The sequence below is a fragment of the Poecilia reticulata genome, chromosome 3 (genome assembly GCF_904066995.2).
Source record: "Poecilia reticulata chromosome 3, P_reticulata-male-v2, whole genome shotgun sequence".
Classification (NCBI taxonomy): Eukaryota; Metazoa; Chordata; class Actinopteri; order Cyprinodontiformes; family Poeciliidae; genus Poecilia; species Poecilia reticulata.
The window spans coordinates 30,731,962-30,747,138 of NC_088832.1; the positions used below are offsets into that span (position 1 = coordinate 30,731,962).

The 15,177-nt window shown below is 37.1% G+C and overlaps 1 protein-coding gene across 1 annotated transcript in view; it reads left to right on the forward strand.

Annotated features, from left to right (window-relative positions):
* trpm5 (transient receptor potential cation channel, subfamily M, member 5) overlaps nucleotides 1–15,177 on the forward strand; it is a 24,274-nt gene continuing 9,097 nt past the window's right edge. Inside the window, exons 1-12 of the mRNA XM_008405685.3 lie at nucleotides 1–306; nucleotides 3,508–3,575; nucleotides 5,875–6,028; nucleotides 6,165–6,345; nucleotides 7,663–7,829; nucleotides 7,948–8,125; nucleotides 10,037–10,101; nucleotides 10,457–10,642; nucleotides 10,923–11,022; nucleotides 11,147–11,265; nucleotides 12,511–12,852; nucleotides 13,480–13,623. Coding sequence (XP_008403907.1) covers nucleotides 280–306; nucleotides 3,508–3,575; nucleotides 5,875–6,028; nucleotides 6,165–6,345; nucleotides 7,663–7,829; nucleotides 7,948–8,125; nucleotides 10,037–10,101; nucleotides 10,457–10,642; nucleotides 10,923–11,022; nucleotides 11,147–11,265; nucleotides 12,511–12,852; nucleotides 13,480–13,623 — 1,731 coding nt within the window. The 5' untranslated portion in view covers nucleotides 1–279. The remainder of the gene's footprint in view (nucleotides 307–3,507; nucleotides 3,576–5,874; nucleotides 6,029–6,164; nucleotides 6,346–7,662; nucleotides 7,830–7,947; nucleotides 8,126–10,036; nucleotides 10,102–10,456; nucleotides 10,643–10,922; nucleotides 11,023–11,146; nucleotides 11,266–12,510; nucleotides 12,853–13,479; nucleotides 13,624–15,177) is intronic.

The following is a 15,177-nucleotide window of genomic DNA, read 5'->3' on the forward strand; positions in this document are numbered from 1 at the left end:
CTATGGCAAAAAGTGTAGAAAACTCCTAAAAAGACAGTAAATGTGCCAAAAATGTAAAGAAAGCAGCTGGCTTAAACAATAAAGGTGTGGTCCTGAAGGGAGCAGAGTATGACTAACCAACATGCAAAGTAATGATGCACAGGAGCTTCAGGGATTGGCTAAGGGAACAGCATTACCTTCATGCCACTTCCTGATGAGCCAAGTAGTTCGCCTGAAGAGAAAACTCACAGTCTCTCCTGCTGTGGTTAAGCTGAACAAGGAGAAAAGTTTGCATTGGCTATGCCGGAGAAACAAGACACACCTCTGGTGAGTGCCTACTGCAATGTTCTTTTTCCCTTTTCAACATAATCAAAATGTCTCATATTAGGCAAATGATAAGTATTTTCTTTAAAAGCTGTGTGCCTCTTGCAGTATTTTAGCAAATCTACTGTATGTCAACAATCATAAAACAAATATGGTAAAATCAGTTTAGGATTTGGGCAAGTAAAATTGTGGGGCTTCGTCTGGGGAGCATGTAGCTAAAATTCTGTTATTTATGTATTGAGAAACTACATATTATCTCAGGGGACTTTATATCATAGTGGTGTCCTTGCAGTCATACCAAAATTCCCTCTGGAGTAGAACAGAGAAATAGGAAAAATCATAAAGTTTTAAGGTCTTCTCACAAAATGAAGCAGTGAGGATGGCCTGGTGTAATTTCTAGGTACCTTGAAATGTGAAATGAACAGGATTTGTATTTGATAAATATTTGCTGTGCTCTGATAAAGTCCTGTATTACTAATTTGCAAACAACATTTTGTCAAAAATCTACAAGAAATACAAAATTATGATCTTTAAAGCTCAGAATAAAACAACATGGACAATTTTTAACCTCTACTTTGTTGTTATTTTCTTCATCACTCGCATAAGACAAGGAGCTACCAAAGCTCCCACTGTTGAGAAAACATAGTATAAACTTCACACTGCACTTCATTCAAACTGTAATCAAGCTCAGGATGGTGAACATTGAGCAAAGTTTAAGGTGTGTGTCTGAATTTTTTATTTTTTTTTCCAAGACATGTTCTCCTTCAAACCCATATTCAGAGCACAGACCCACACGCACACAGCTCCACATCCTTTTCTCCTCCTTTGCATGCAAATTATCCTGTTTGCATACCCAGAAGTCGTTTTCCTCCTCCACCCATACCTGTAGTCAAATAAAGCATTCCGTAGCAAGCTGCCTTCATAATATCCAACAGATTGCAAAGCAGCTATTAGCTTTTTTTCCTCTGCATTATACACAACATCACTTTTCTGGATCCAAAATACACAGAGAGACTTTTTCTCCTTTCTTTTGATTCGGACATGCTTGTCTCTTATTTTATTAATAACCTTTCTTAAGAAGCTCAAATGGAAATGCAAATGAAAGTGACTGATAAAACTGTGTTTACTGAGGCACAGGGAAAATCTTATCATTAAAAAATGAGTTAGCATAATGATAGGGTGCCATTTATTTCTAGGAAAATCTTCATTCGCAGACGTAATTCCCGGAGATGTCTTTAATGTATCAAACACCAGAATAATTATGAAGACGCATTTTTAATTACATATTTATTGTTACAAAATTCTCTATAAGTATGAAGATATTCTTCTGAAACAAACTATTGGACTAAATATAAATGAGCAATTCCGCACAACTCATCATCATTGTAAGTATTTCCTGGGAAGACTTTTCAGTTTTTACGGTCTTTAAACTACATTCTTTTCAAAACATGATCTAAAAAATGTGTCCACAATAAAGCCTTTTAAAACTTTTCTTATATTAAATAAACCAAATTTTGAAAAAACAAACAAACTTAGACATATCTTTGAGGAAGAACATAATAAAATCTCATATAATATTATATAATACATAAAAGAGAAGCAATAGCTCGCTTGTATAAGTCTGCACACTCTTAAATATTTACTTCTTTGCATACTATGGTGGAGTGAAAACAGTCACAACAGTTGGAGGAATACGTGACAACAGAGACATTAACAAACATGGATGATTTTCCATAACTGATGAAAAGAAGAAATGGAATCCGGTCTGGAATGATGCCAAGAGCCTGACAGTAACAATAAAAAAGCTTTTTCTCGCAAGAACAGGTTATGTTCTACTAGTACGGCAAGTTCATGCAGTCCTTGTATGTCTGGGCTGGTTCATGACAGAGGCCTTTTCTTCAAAGAAAGCATTTTGGCCTGGTTAAAATATTCTAAAATCTAGTGGGAGAATGTGCTTTGGTCTAAAGAAATCTTACACACATTTTTGGGTCACGAAAAAGGTGTGCTTTGTGCTGAAAACATAACTAATTCACAAGGAGAACATCACACCCACAGCAAAACATGTAGACATAAACTTCATGATTTAAGATAGCTTTTCTTCAGAGGTGTTTTTTGGGGGGTTTTTTGGCCCTAGTGGCCTTCATTGAACAGTATTGAACATTGAACAGGTGGTAAACAGAGTGGAGAGAGAGGGGAAAGACAGGCAACAAATGGCTTGAGACCTGGAACTGAATCCATAATAACCGGCAGCCTCTGTACATGGCACGTGTGCTACACCAACTGAGTCCATCATTCAGACAGTTGTCTATGAGTTAAAGTTGCAGTATCTAACTTTTATTTAAAAAGAAGTTTCTTACATGTTTGTTAAAACTGTCAATACGTCATGACAGTATGGTATTAGACAGATAATCTGTGAAAAAATCAACGTCCTCCCCTTCCTCCATGTGCCACTATTACAATATGCAAAAGTGCACTGCTCTTAGCTAAAATTAACCAATCAGTGTTAGGGGGAAGACATTGGCATTGTCAATCAAGCTTGAGTACGCGATTACTTACTGGAAAACAACGTTATGTGACGTTATCTGTCGCCATGCTAATTAGCCCGTGCATTTGTGGCAGGCTCTATCAGGAAGAATCTGTAGCGTAGCAGAGAACATGCAGGATATGAACAGTACCTACATCAGGATGATTGACAGACTGGGACTAGGACTGGATAAGACTAATGTATTTGTTTACTAGCGTGCTCACTTATGCAAATAGGTTGTTGCAGGATTTTTTTTTTTTTTTTTTTCATATTTCTCTTATATAAATGTGTTTCTTTGGAACATACATCATGTTAAAGAACATTAAATATTTTACCTCCTTTTATCAGAGGTTTGTAATATTTTTAGAGTCCATGTAAATGTGAGACAAATGTGTTGACTTTCTTTTCAGATTGTTCTGCATCAAATCAGTCCTGCTTCATAGGCTCGCCATATACATCCCAGTTTTATCTATTTGAGGAAGTATAGCTGCTATGTTGTTAGTTCAAGCAACTGGACTGGATAAAGCACTTTGCATATGGAGCGTGAATGAAAATTGTTCCAGCTTTGCATTAGCCACAAATACCTATTACCCTCCTTCCAGTCATGTAAGGCTGGTGAGTGAGTTTCAATGGATTTAGTGGAAACTGGGATTAATGTCTGTGTATTTATTTGCTTGCAGGAGCCACTGCAGCCACAAACACGATGCCCTCAGTGTGGAGACATGCTGGAGTGGTCAGAGGAGCACAGGTGTGTCAAAGCATTGGTTTGCTTGTGTGTGACACAACCCAAATATCTCTATATGAAACAGCACAAAAATCTGTTAAACTAACTTTATCTTACACTGAAGAGAATAGTTTTATTGCAAAGAAACCATAATTGCATTCTTTCAGATCAGTGCACTAATTTGGAGGCTTTGCGACAGGAGGCAAACATTTGTGCATTACTAAAAAGTCTTAACTAAATCCAAGTAGATTTTTTATTTTATTTTAATTATTTATGAGAAAAAGTCATTTCTAAGCTGCAGAATAGAATGCTTTGTATAACAATGTAGCTCTGAGCTACATTGTTAGGAAGGAGGATTAGTGACGACACGGCTAAACCACAAAGCATTCAGAATTCCTCTACGGATCTCAGTTACTTATTTTTATCAAAAATCTACAAACTTCAAAACATCAGGGTAAAAATATTTATACTTTGAAGGATGCTTTCATCTTGTGCAGGATTTTAAACATTAAAAGAAAAACAAAAAACTCTTGATAAGCCTCTAATGTAAAACAACAAGTCTTCACATTATTTTGGCATGTCCTATTATTCTGAATGCTGTGTATAAATCACTTTGCTGGAACCACAACAGAAGGTGAGTCTCTAACTGCACCTTTTACAGTTGCTATGGCTATTTGGCTGTTGCTTGCATGACTGCCTCATCTGTAGGTAGGGCAGTGTTAAAGTGCAAGAGGTAGAGAAGGGAGGGGCCTAAAGGTATAATTTGTTTAAAAGTTCAATCTACGTCCCTCTTTTGTTTGATTTTGCCAAGTTCTACTATTTAATGTGAAATTCTGCAGCGCTATGAAAAAAGTATTCTCCCGTTTTTTTATTTACTACTGTTAAATGTTTCAGATCTTCAAAGACAATTTGATATCAGACAAAGATAACATGAGAAAATACTAAATTCAGTTCTCAGCCGTTTAATTTATAAAGGTACAACAAAAAGCAATCCCAACAAACCTTTTAGTTAGCTTTTATCTCATCAGTTCACATCATGTTTCCAAATCTATGGTATCATCACAATGTTTTTATTGGCAAAAGTGAGACAAGTCTTCTTTATTTTATTTTATTTTTTTTGCTCAGCAATTATTGGGACAGGGATCTCTCCTAGGAATGCATTTTCTTATCCAATCTCTTTGTCACTCTCCTGGAGTGTTTCAGCTTTGGGTTTAATTTGTCTTTGTATGTTTGTTTGTGCTTCTTATTGTTGCTTAATGCATATTTAGTTTGATATTGCTGTTTGTGTTTGATGCTTTGTATGTAGTTTCTAAGTTTATTCTTGTGTTCTGTTTCTGGTGTTTTTGCATTTATGTCTCTAAGATTATTTGTCAAGCTTTTCCCTTTGCTTCTAGATCCTTTGAGTCCTTGTTCGGCTCTTTCGGTGTTCATTATTCATCTTTCCTCAGTATATGCATTTGCCTCCTCTCCCAGCTGCAGTGTGACTGTAATTAACTACATGCATCTTGTCATTCCTTGTTGGATCTTTTCTGCCTGCCTTCAGGTTTCATTCCTTTACCTATTTTTCTCTGCATTTACTCCTATAGGTTTTCAATGACACTCTGTTGTTGTTGAATTATATGGACATTATTAACTTTGACATGTAAGATGTGCAATAATTTAGTAGTTATGTTAGGTTCTTTTGTGATCTCCTGAATATGCCACTGACTCGCTTTTGGAATAATTTTGGAAGACCAATCACTCCCAGGAAGATTCACCATTATGTCATATTTTCTCTATTTGTGGATAATGACTCTTCCAAAATCTTATAAATTACTTGGTGACTGATTTCCCATTTTATCTGTTCTGCAAATGATTGAATAATACAATTGATTTGATAATACATTCATATTTACTCAATGAGTCTTTGTCATATATTCACATTTGTTCAATGATATGATATATTTTAGTCTCTAAGAAACGCAATTTGCAAGAGAGGAAATGTTTCCACAGAAATGCACACAACACACTTTACAGGTTATTATTCTAACACATTTTTTAAATGTCTGTAAAGAAATTAATTTATGCGATCTTGTGGAGGTAGTATGATTTTTTTTTACCTGGAAGTGCCAACGACATGTTATGAGCATCTTAGATAGTCTTTTGCTACAAAGTAAGCAACACAATAACATTGTTAGAAAATACTGTGCAACAGATTACAGGAGAGTTTATAACTTGGTATATTGTTTTCAAGAAGTGCGTCAGGGTCACTGAAAATTAAATGTTTCCTGTTGTGTGCTAAAGATGACTTTATGACACAGAACAATTACCTGTGTCTTTGTAGTGTCCTCCCTGGCTGCTCATGTTGCTCTACAGTGAATGAGACTATTGAGAATGTAGCCAGAGGCCTGGCTAACAAAATGAAGGAGAAAGCTCACTGGGCAGCTGGGAGAGTGGGTGACATTGACTTTGTTGGGCCTACAAAGACTAAAGGAAAGGTGAGATGGAATAATGCAAAAAACGTAAATAAACACAGTAAAATAATAAAAAGCTGCAGAAAGTCTCAGAAAAAACCTTGCAGAAATTGATTTGAACACACGATCCTGACATCATATTTCTCTTCCCTTTATGCAGTTTGTGAGGGTGTCCAGCAACACAGACCCAGTTTTGATTTACAAGATGCTGACAGAGGACTGGGGCCTCTCTCCTCCACACTTGGTCGTGGCGTTGGTGGGAGGAGATGAGCTGGCTCAGATGAAGCCCTGGCTCAGGGACACTCTTAGAAAAGGACTTGTGAAAGCTGCACAGAGCACAGGTTATAATCAATGGGCCAAAGCTGGCCTTGACTTTTCACAGCAAGGGAATAACTTGTGTCTAGCCTTCTGCTGCAATGTGGCAGGATGGTTATCAGCAACAATACAATTACAGTATATTTTTTTCTATTCTAAATCGGTTTTCTTATTTGCATGTATTTATGTTTTTATGCACAATGTAAAATTACATAATTCACTTTTAGCAGAACCCGCACATTATTCATGACTAAATGGGCAGAAATCTAATTTGCAGTGAATGCACTCGTGCAATCTGAGAAAGAGCCTTCCAGTCTAATATCTTTTATAAATTTCCATAAAGTGTTTCTGTTTAACTCAACATTGTACAATTTACTAGAAGTCAGAAGTTTTCTTATACTCATCATCAGTTTGATGTTATATTAATAATACTTTAATTCATGTACTTGAGTCATTATTTATGTAATTTTTAAGACATCAATAATTGGATTCAAACATTTTAATTAATTATGTGCATTGTCTAATCCTTGCATACACCATCACTAATATTGATTAAATGTTCCTTGGCAACTTAAAGATAAACCAAACACTTTTTGAAATAATCAAAAGGGCTTTTTCAAAAATATCCAATTTTTATTCTGATGAAAACCATTCGTTTTGCTTTTTCCTGACACAAACTTGGCCTTCAACCATAGTCCTCTGGTTTTTTAATAAGATTGAGACCTTGGAGTTCCCAGAAATTGTTTAGCTACTTCATCAATTCCAAAACGATCCTGAAAGGATTTTGGAGAATTGCCAAGTTATGTCACCCAATTGCGTCCATGTTTTAAATTTCTAGCTGTTAACTGAGTGTGAACTTGAAGACCCTGGATGTGATTCAGTCACACCAGTACCACTGAAAGCACCGCAGTATGATGTTGTCACCCCCATGTTGAAAAGTGTTTTCAGATTTTAAAGCCTTGTCATGAATCCCCAACTGGACTTCTTAACATAGATAATGAAAAAAAAAAAGCAGATGGAATGGTTCCTGTCAAAAATATGTGGACTCTTTGTAAAAACTCGGTAGGTGTCAGAAAGACAGTCCAAAAAGCCTTGTCATTTATCTGCAGCCTGATAAACTACAACAGGTATGGGTGTATGTACATTTTTGAGTCTATGTTTAAATTTGATCTTGTTTATAAATTGCACTATAGTTCTTGTTCATTAGCTGTATCATCATCCCACTATGGAAAAAGAATAGTTCATGTGCATTATGAAAAGCTATACATGACATTCATGCCTTTGATTAGTAAATATGAACATCTGAGCAGCAGTAGTTGTGCAACTCCTTCTCTGTTCTTCAGGGGCATGGATTTTAACTAATGGCCTTCGCTTTGGCATCACTAAGCACTTGGGCCAGGCAGTGAGAGATCACTCCCTGGCCAGCACCTCCTCTAAAGTTCGTGTTGTGGCCATTGGCATCGCACCCTGGAACATGATCCACAACCGAGAGGCTCTCCTCACTGCCAAGGTTTCCACTCAGATACACAATACTTTTGCCACTAAAGGCCACACTGCCGTCTGTGAACAACCCCAATACATTTGTGCTCTCCTGAGTGTTGGTACATTGTTATAATAATTTTCACAAGGTGGATGAGCCTGCAGCATACACACCACAGGACTTGCCCCATGGTACAGTGTATTCCCTGGACAGCCACCATTCCCACTTTGTGCTTGTGGAAGAGGATCCCAACAGACCAGGAGCCACCAGTGAAATGAGAGTGAAGCTGCTCAAACACATCTCCCTTCAGCGCACTGGTTATGGAGGTAAAATCCTTCTTGCTCACATATGTTTTGGGTACAAACAATGGTTAAAATGTTCTATTCTATTGTTATTTGATTAATAAGTTAAAATTTAGCATTGCAATATTTATGTTTGTGTAAAATATTTGAAAGATCATAAAAATAAGTGAATATTTGTTCATATAACTGCAACCTTCATTGTTTTTAAATTTACATGCATTCAGTTTTATTGCATTGTAATTCTGTACATAATACATGTTGTTGCACCTTATAGGAATATTTTAAAAGAAACCATGATTCATATTTTATGACTTTTTGCTATAGCGTGCTAAACTCAAAATGTCTCAGCATTGTAGAGAAGTGCAGCAGTCATGTTAAGCATTCTTTTTAAGTAGCTGGACTTTGCTATCCCTTATTCAAAGCCTTCACTGTGCAAAGTTAAAGGAAAAACAACCACAAATACAGGCAGTGGAAGGACTGGGCCATCTGAGGACACTGCGTCTCTCCTTTCCATTATTCAGTGACTAAATACTTTTTTACATCTATCTAATTATGTACTATTTAGGATTTGATCATGTCTACAGTATGTTTTCTACATTGCTTAGGTTAATAATGGAGTCTAGTTGGCTTATAGGGACTATACATTTGACATCATGTATTTACTTTTTTTTTAATTAATAACTTCATATTTTATCATGTAGCAATATTGTCTAAGCCATTTTTCTACATCTTAATTCTCTGATATGTAGGAAGACATAATGAAAAACATTTTAAAATTACACATTTTGATAATAGAACACAATTCACTGTGACAAACATTTATAAATTAGATTTTTCCATCACTGCATGCATTATCACTGTTTTAAATTATACAGCTTGTGTGCAAGACATTTTTGCATCTGTCCTCAACCATTAAGCGTGACAGCACATCATGTACTTACTTAACTCTTCAGGAACTATATGCACTGCGTATGCACTCTATCCATGCTGTTCAAGATCAACATTAAATCGGTTTTGATTAATATCAATGTTTACGGGGATTACTTACGTCCATATTTGTGGTGTCTAAAAGGTTTTCATCCAAAGTGCTCTGATGGTAAAGAAAAAAAAAAAAACATACCACAACATGATGCTGTTACCACCTGGTGTAGACAGTTGTTGCAGGGTCTGTGTTTTTCAAAGTTTGGAATATTATTTAAAAGCTACCCCTACTTTAAAGATCTCTACAATTTAACTGTCTGTTCTGTCTGGAGTCTTCAAGGGTGTTCGTGATGTAGGATGTGCAGTACACTTTTCTGAGAAACCTTCAATGCCTCCAAAGAGAGCTTGCATTCATACTGTGATCAAACTACACATGTTGGCTTTGCTAAGAAAGATGTTGACTTTTAAAGGCAATTAGAGAAAGAGTAGTTTATTTAGTGGTATCAGAGGAAAATGGACTAAATGCAAATACACATTAAAATTGCAATTTGAAATAAAAAGCTTAAATATTTTTCCTTGCCCTTTACAATAATTAACTGTTTTATGTTGCTCTAACATCCCAATTAAATACACTGAAGCTTGCCTTGGCAACATTGCAAAATGCTTTTAAAATAAAACAATACGTTAGTCTCAAGGTCTGAATGCTGTTCCAAAGTGCTTTATGTTTTCCATTATTGCAAATGTGGCAGCAAGCATTTCTGACCTTCCTAGTTCATTTAATGCATTTGTACATAGCATGAGTGTTTAAACTTAAAAATAAATTGTTCCACAGTGATAAGCAGAAAAGACCTTGACCTTCAAATGATGATAATCTTTAAGAATATTTTACATCACACAACAATTAAAAAAAAATCTACACATTAACTCCTCTTTGGTTTAATTGATCAATGTATGTTTATCCATTATGCAGTAAACTAACATCAGAGTTGTAAAAGACAAAAATCTTCATTGCAGGAGCAGGAAGTTTTGAGATCCCTGTTCTGTGTCTCCTGGTCCATGGTGAGCCCAGAATCCTAAAGGTAAACTGTTTTATTTCCTTATGCTGTCTTAATTATTCCACAGTAAAACAATAACCCAAAATGGTCTTTTAGAATGTCAGATTTTGCTGTTTTGATTTCCATTGTTTGACTTTTTAGACAACTTTTTAGATAACATACGTTAGTAGACTTAGCTCTGCTCAGCTAAAGTAGCAAGCCAAAGGTGGACAAATAACAAACGCTTCATTTTATCTCACAACTAATCTCTTCATCTAAAAGAAAAAGCTTGTCCAACAATTATTTTTCATAAACAGGGCGATAACTGAGGAGATGGAAGAGCACAGCCCTATCTAAACAACGTGGCTGTCTGCTGATAAAATTGTTTCTCTTCTTGCAGAGGATGTGTAAGGGCATTGGAAATTCCACACCGTGGCTGATTCTGGCAGGCTCTGGAGGCGTGGCTGACATCCTCGTCACGCTGATGAACAGAGGCTGCTGGGACGCAGACAGCGTTCATGAGCTGCTGTTGGACACCTTTCCCAATGCCCACCACAGCACAGACATCAGTAACTGGGTCAAGCTGGTGAGAGCCATGCACACAGCAGGGAGGCCGACACTTACAAAGATATGCACTTGTCAAGTATTGAACACTGGGATAAAAGTGGGGCACACTGGGAAACACAGTGAGACAAGCTACTGTGTGAATTTCATATTTATCTTCAGGAATTTGTGTAAAATTACCTAAATGCAGCATGACAGAAGAAAATTATTCAATGTTTCATAAATTTAATGTTCATTTTTCAAATTTAATAGAGTTTAAAAATATGTCTTCTCTGTTAACTGGCTGTTAACTTGCCTGATAGATCCAAAAGCTACTTGATCACGGACATCTTCTGACTGTCCACGACCCTGAACAGGAAAGCTCCGAGCTGGATACTGTCATTCTCAAAGCTCTTGTCAAGGGTAAAGTTCATTTTACAGATGGAACCCTTTCTGTCGCACAGTTTCTGCATTTCTGTGTGCGAAATGTTGAGCTCTTCATTGCCTGTGGACCTGTTGGCATTTTATGTGTCTGTGTGTTTATCAGCTTGTAAGAGTCAAAGTCAAGAAGCTCAAGACTTTCTGGATGAGCTAAAGCTGGCTGTGGCCTGGAACAGAGTGGACATTGCCAAGAGTGACATCTTTAATGGAGATGTGGAGTGGAAGGTGGGTAAACACTGAATATATCTCTCAATCTGTATTCCTTCTTGCCATGTATGTTGGTGGATTAGATAACAACTTACATTGGTTTAAAGGTGATAGTACTAAGTTTAGGATCACTTTCTGTCATGTCTTGTAAGTATGTGTGTCACTTTTGAACATTTCTACAGTGCAAGTGCATTGCAGTGAAGGGAATACAGTTCATACAGTGTAAGGGGATGTTACTGTTGCTGTGATATGATATTGTTCTGTTGTTGTTTTTGCAAATGTAGAAAACAATTTACCATTTAAGGACAAAGGCTTAATGTTGAAATTGTTAAAATAATTATCAGGCAAAATATTCATGTTGTTTGAGCAGCTTCATCTGATGGCTTTACATTAATAATGTAAAGGTAAGAGAATGTTGATCAGTGCAAGCAGAGCTTTTGCATAAAATTGTAATTGTATCACTTGGTTACTGCTGCAACATTAAATGCCCATATTTTTACAAGAGTAATATGGCTCACCTCCCAGGATAGCAGGGATGTGGGGGCAGCACAAGAACTTGTAACGAGAAGTTATTTGTTGCCTCACAGCTGGTGCTTTCAGTTGATTATGTGTGGACACTCCCCATATGTGTGGCTGTGTGGGCTGTAAAAATATTACACTATGTGTGGCTAACAACACAGATTGGTATCTGATTTGTACCTTCTGATTTACAATTACATTTTTCCTGTTTTTTAGTCCATTCTGTTTATTGTTCCATTGCAATTTGAACTTTTATGCAGTGTTAAGACATAGTACAACTGACCATATCGCAAACTTATACTTTCAACCAGACAACCAGACAAATGCTTGATTTACCCTGAGCTGACAGCTGACTCCTGTGACTTTGCAGAAATGTCTGATATTTAATATCACACATTATTTTGTCAGTATGTCAAGTTATACTTTTAACATTTGCTAAAATCATAATTGAATCACGTTGTCAACAATGAAGCTGTAGACTTGGGATCGTCCTTGCTCACACATTTTATGATAATAAATAATTCCATCCGTAGAGTTGTCCTGTTAGGATGGCTGTAAATCTATCCAACATGCCAACATTTGTTTTTATTGACTTACTAACTAGCTGTTTCTCATGAGATTGCATTCAGCTAAGAACACCAGTGTGCACTGTTGTAAAAAAAAAAGTCAATGACCTAATCATTATAAAACATTTCATTAAACTGCTTTGTGACTGATTGCTACAAAACCCTATAATTATTGCAGGCTTGTGACCTTGAGGAAGTGATGATGGATGCCCTCATCAACGACAAACCAGACTTTGTGCGCCTCTTTGTGGACAACGGGGTGAACTTGGGGGAGTTCCTCACCTACGGCCGCCTACAGGAGCTTTACTGGTCTGTGTCGGAGAAGAGCCTCCTTCACAACCTGCTTCTGAAAAAATATGAAGAGAAGCAGCTCTTGCTTGGGGCAGCAAGAACACCTGGTCCGCCAGGACACCATCCCTCGGAGCAAGGGAAACCCCGCTTCACCCTGTTTGAAGTCGCCAAAGTCCTGAAGGACTTTCTGCATGACTCCTGCAAAGGCTTTTATCAAAAGATGCCAGCAGTGAGTGGCATACACAGACTGTGACTCATATGTCAACTTGAGTGAATAATTACTGATTTCAGATGACAAATTTCTAACCTTGAAGTCAAGACAAATTCTAAACCTAAGTGGTAGTTCTCAACCCAATTATTTGTCATTTAAATGGCAATTTTTGACACATTTCATAGTTTTCAACTGACTTGTGTTTAATTTTGTCTTCTGACTTTCTCAGATTGTATCGTTTGAAACATCAGAATTTACAATGAATCAAATAAAATACAAAATTTATTGGTACACTGAATTCAGGGAGGATATTGAATCTTTAATTGACAATTTCATGCTGTGGTTGAGATGAAACAGCATGTTACCAATGTAAATCAAGTCACAAGTCACTATTTTCCTTGTCCTGTACTCTTCTTTGCACTCCAATTGTCTTTTGGGTATTCTTAGATTTTTATGGAGCAAAAGAAGAAAAAAAGCAATTGGGCAAAAATGACCTTCTTTAAAGCCATATAAATTGTTTTTTTCAGTAATGAACGCCATCAATTCTATAATTCATTTAGGCACTGAATGTTGTGCTGAGTGTCTGCAGCTGCCCCATTTACTAAACATGTTTAATACATGCAGTGTACTGTCTATGCACCCCAGGAGAAGCCACCAAAGGGCCGACTGTTCCACAGCCAGAAGAACCTGCCCGAGCTGGAGGAGCGCTGTGAACATCCTTGGCGAGATCTTTTTCTCTGGGCCGTTCTTCAGAACCGACAGCAGATGGCTAACTACTTTTGGGCCATGGTCAGTCTTATCAGCTTCTTTGCTTATTTCAGTTCCAGCTTGTCATATATCAATCAGCAGCACCCTAAATATGCCTGGCACTGGAAAAATCTACTCTATCAGAACTGCAGGCTTGTGTGAGTTATACACAGAGAGTGTAACTTCAAATGACGGGTGACAAGAGGCATGACGCCAAACACAGAGCAGGTGTAGGTCAGTCCTGCCATATGCAAATGTCACTCTAGATAAAAGAGTGCTGTAACTAGGTGAGCTAAAAAGCAATCTTATCTTAAAGAACATTATTGAAATGAAGGTCATGTCGCTTGCTGAGGCAGTCGGCCGGTGGTGAGATAGGGAAGGCATATCTAAAGTCCTGACGAAGTTAATGAGAAATATATCCAGACATGGGATTGATGCTCTTTGAACAGTTCAAATGACACAAATCAATGATGATCCCTTTTTTGTTTTAAACAATTTTTCAAGGCTCCCGTTTTTAATTTCTTCTCCAGTCATCCCTGTAGTGAGGCAACCAATTATTGTAATCTCACAAGTGGTCACCTTAATGTGCTCCTTCCTGGCTGGCTTCTTATTTCAAATATTATCTGAAAGCCTGTTAATTGCATGCAGTGTGTGCACACCCCCACTGCAAGTCGTTTTCCCTCTCATGCTGTCGCCTGGACAGCACCATTCATAACTTGATTGTTTGAAGCATCTCCCTGTCACTGAAAGCTTCATCAAAATGCAGGGCAGCATATATACTCATCTCATGGCTTATATGTATGTATGCACGCATGTCTGTCTGTCTGTATATATATAACAGAGCATGAGGGATAGAAATCATAATACATTGAAATGAAATAGGGATGGAGAGTCTATGCACTCTTAATGTAACGACTGCACTGCCGCTCTTGTGCTGATGTACTTGTAAGTTATTAACTGGATGTTATCTAACAAAAAACGGACAGGCAGTGTTATAAAAAAAATAATAAGAAAGAAAAGTAGATGTATTATGAGATTTTTGTTGCATATGAAGAGCGTCGTTTAACTGGTACGGTCCCATGAGCCAGAGTCTTTCTGTTTAAGAAAAAGCTATCAAAGTGTAAATCCTTACTTACAAGAAAATAGCTTGGTATCTTGGGAAATATGCCTTGTTGTCATCTCCCTGAGAGATGGAGGTTAATACTGATAGTAATTAGTTTTACCTCAACATTCTTTAGGTATTTAAAGGAAGTGAAATCACCCAGGCTTCTTGAAACACATTAGGCTTTATTGAACAAAATGAATGGTGGTAACTCTCTACATACAAGATGACTACGTCTAATAATCTTTAGATGTTTCCCATGAGGCCAGAACCCACATAAAGGGAGAAATGATCTCTCTCGCAGGTTAGGGACTCTTATGCACATCTCCTCCAGTCACCAAAAGAAAGAAATTGCACTACATGGGCCCTCGATTATTAAACAGTGTGACAAAGACAGGTCATTGGGTATTGGTGCTAGGTGTGCAAACATTTTCAGCCATTTTCTGTCATTATCTCAGTGTGCCTGGGGCCAATTTCCTTTCTCTCAGTACGGA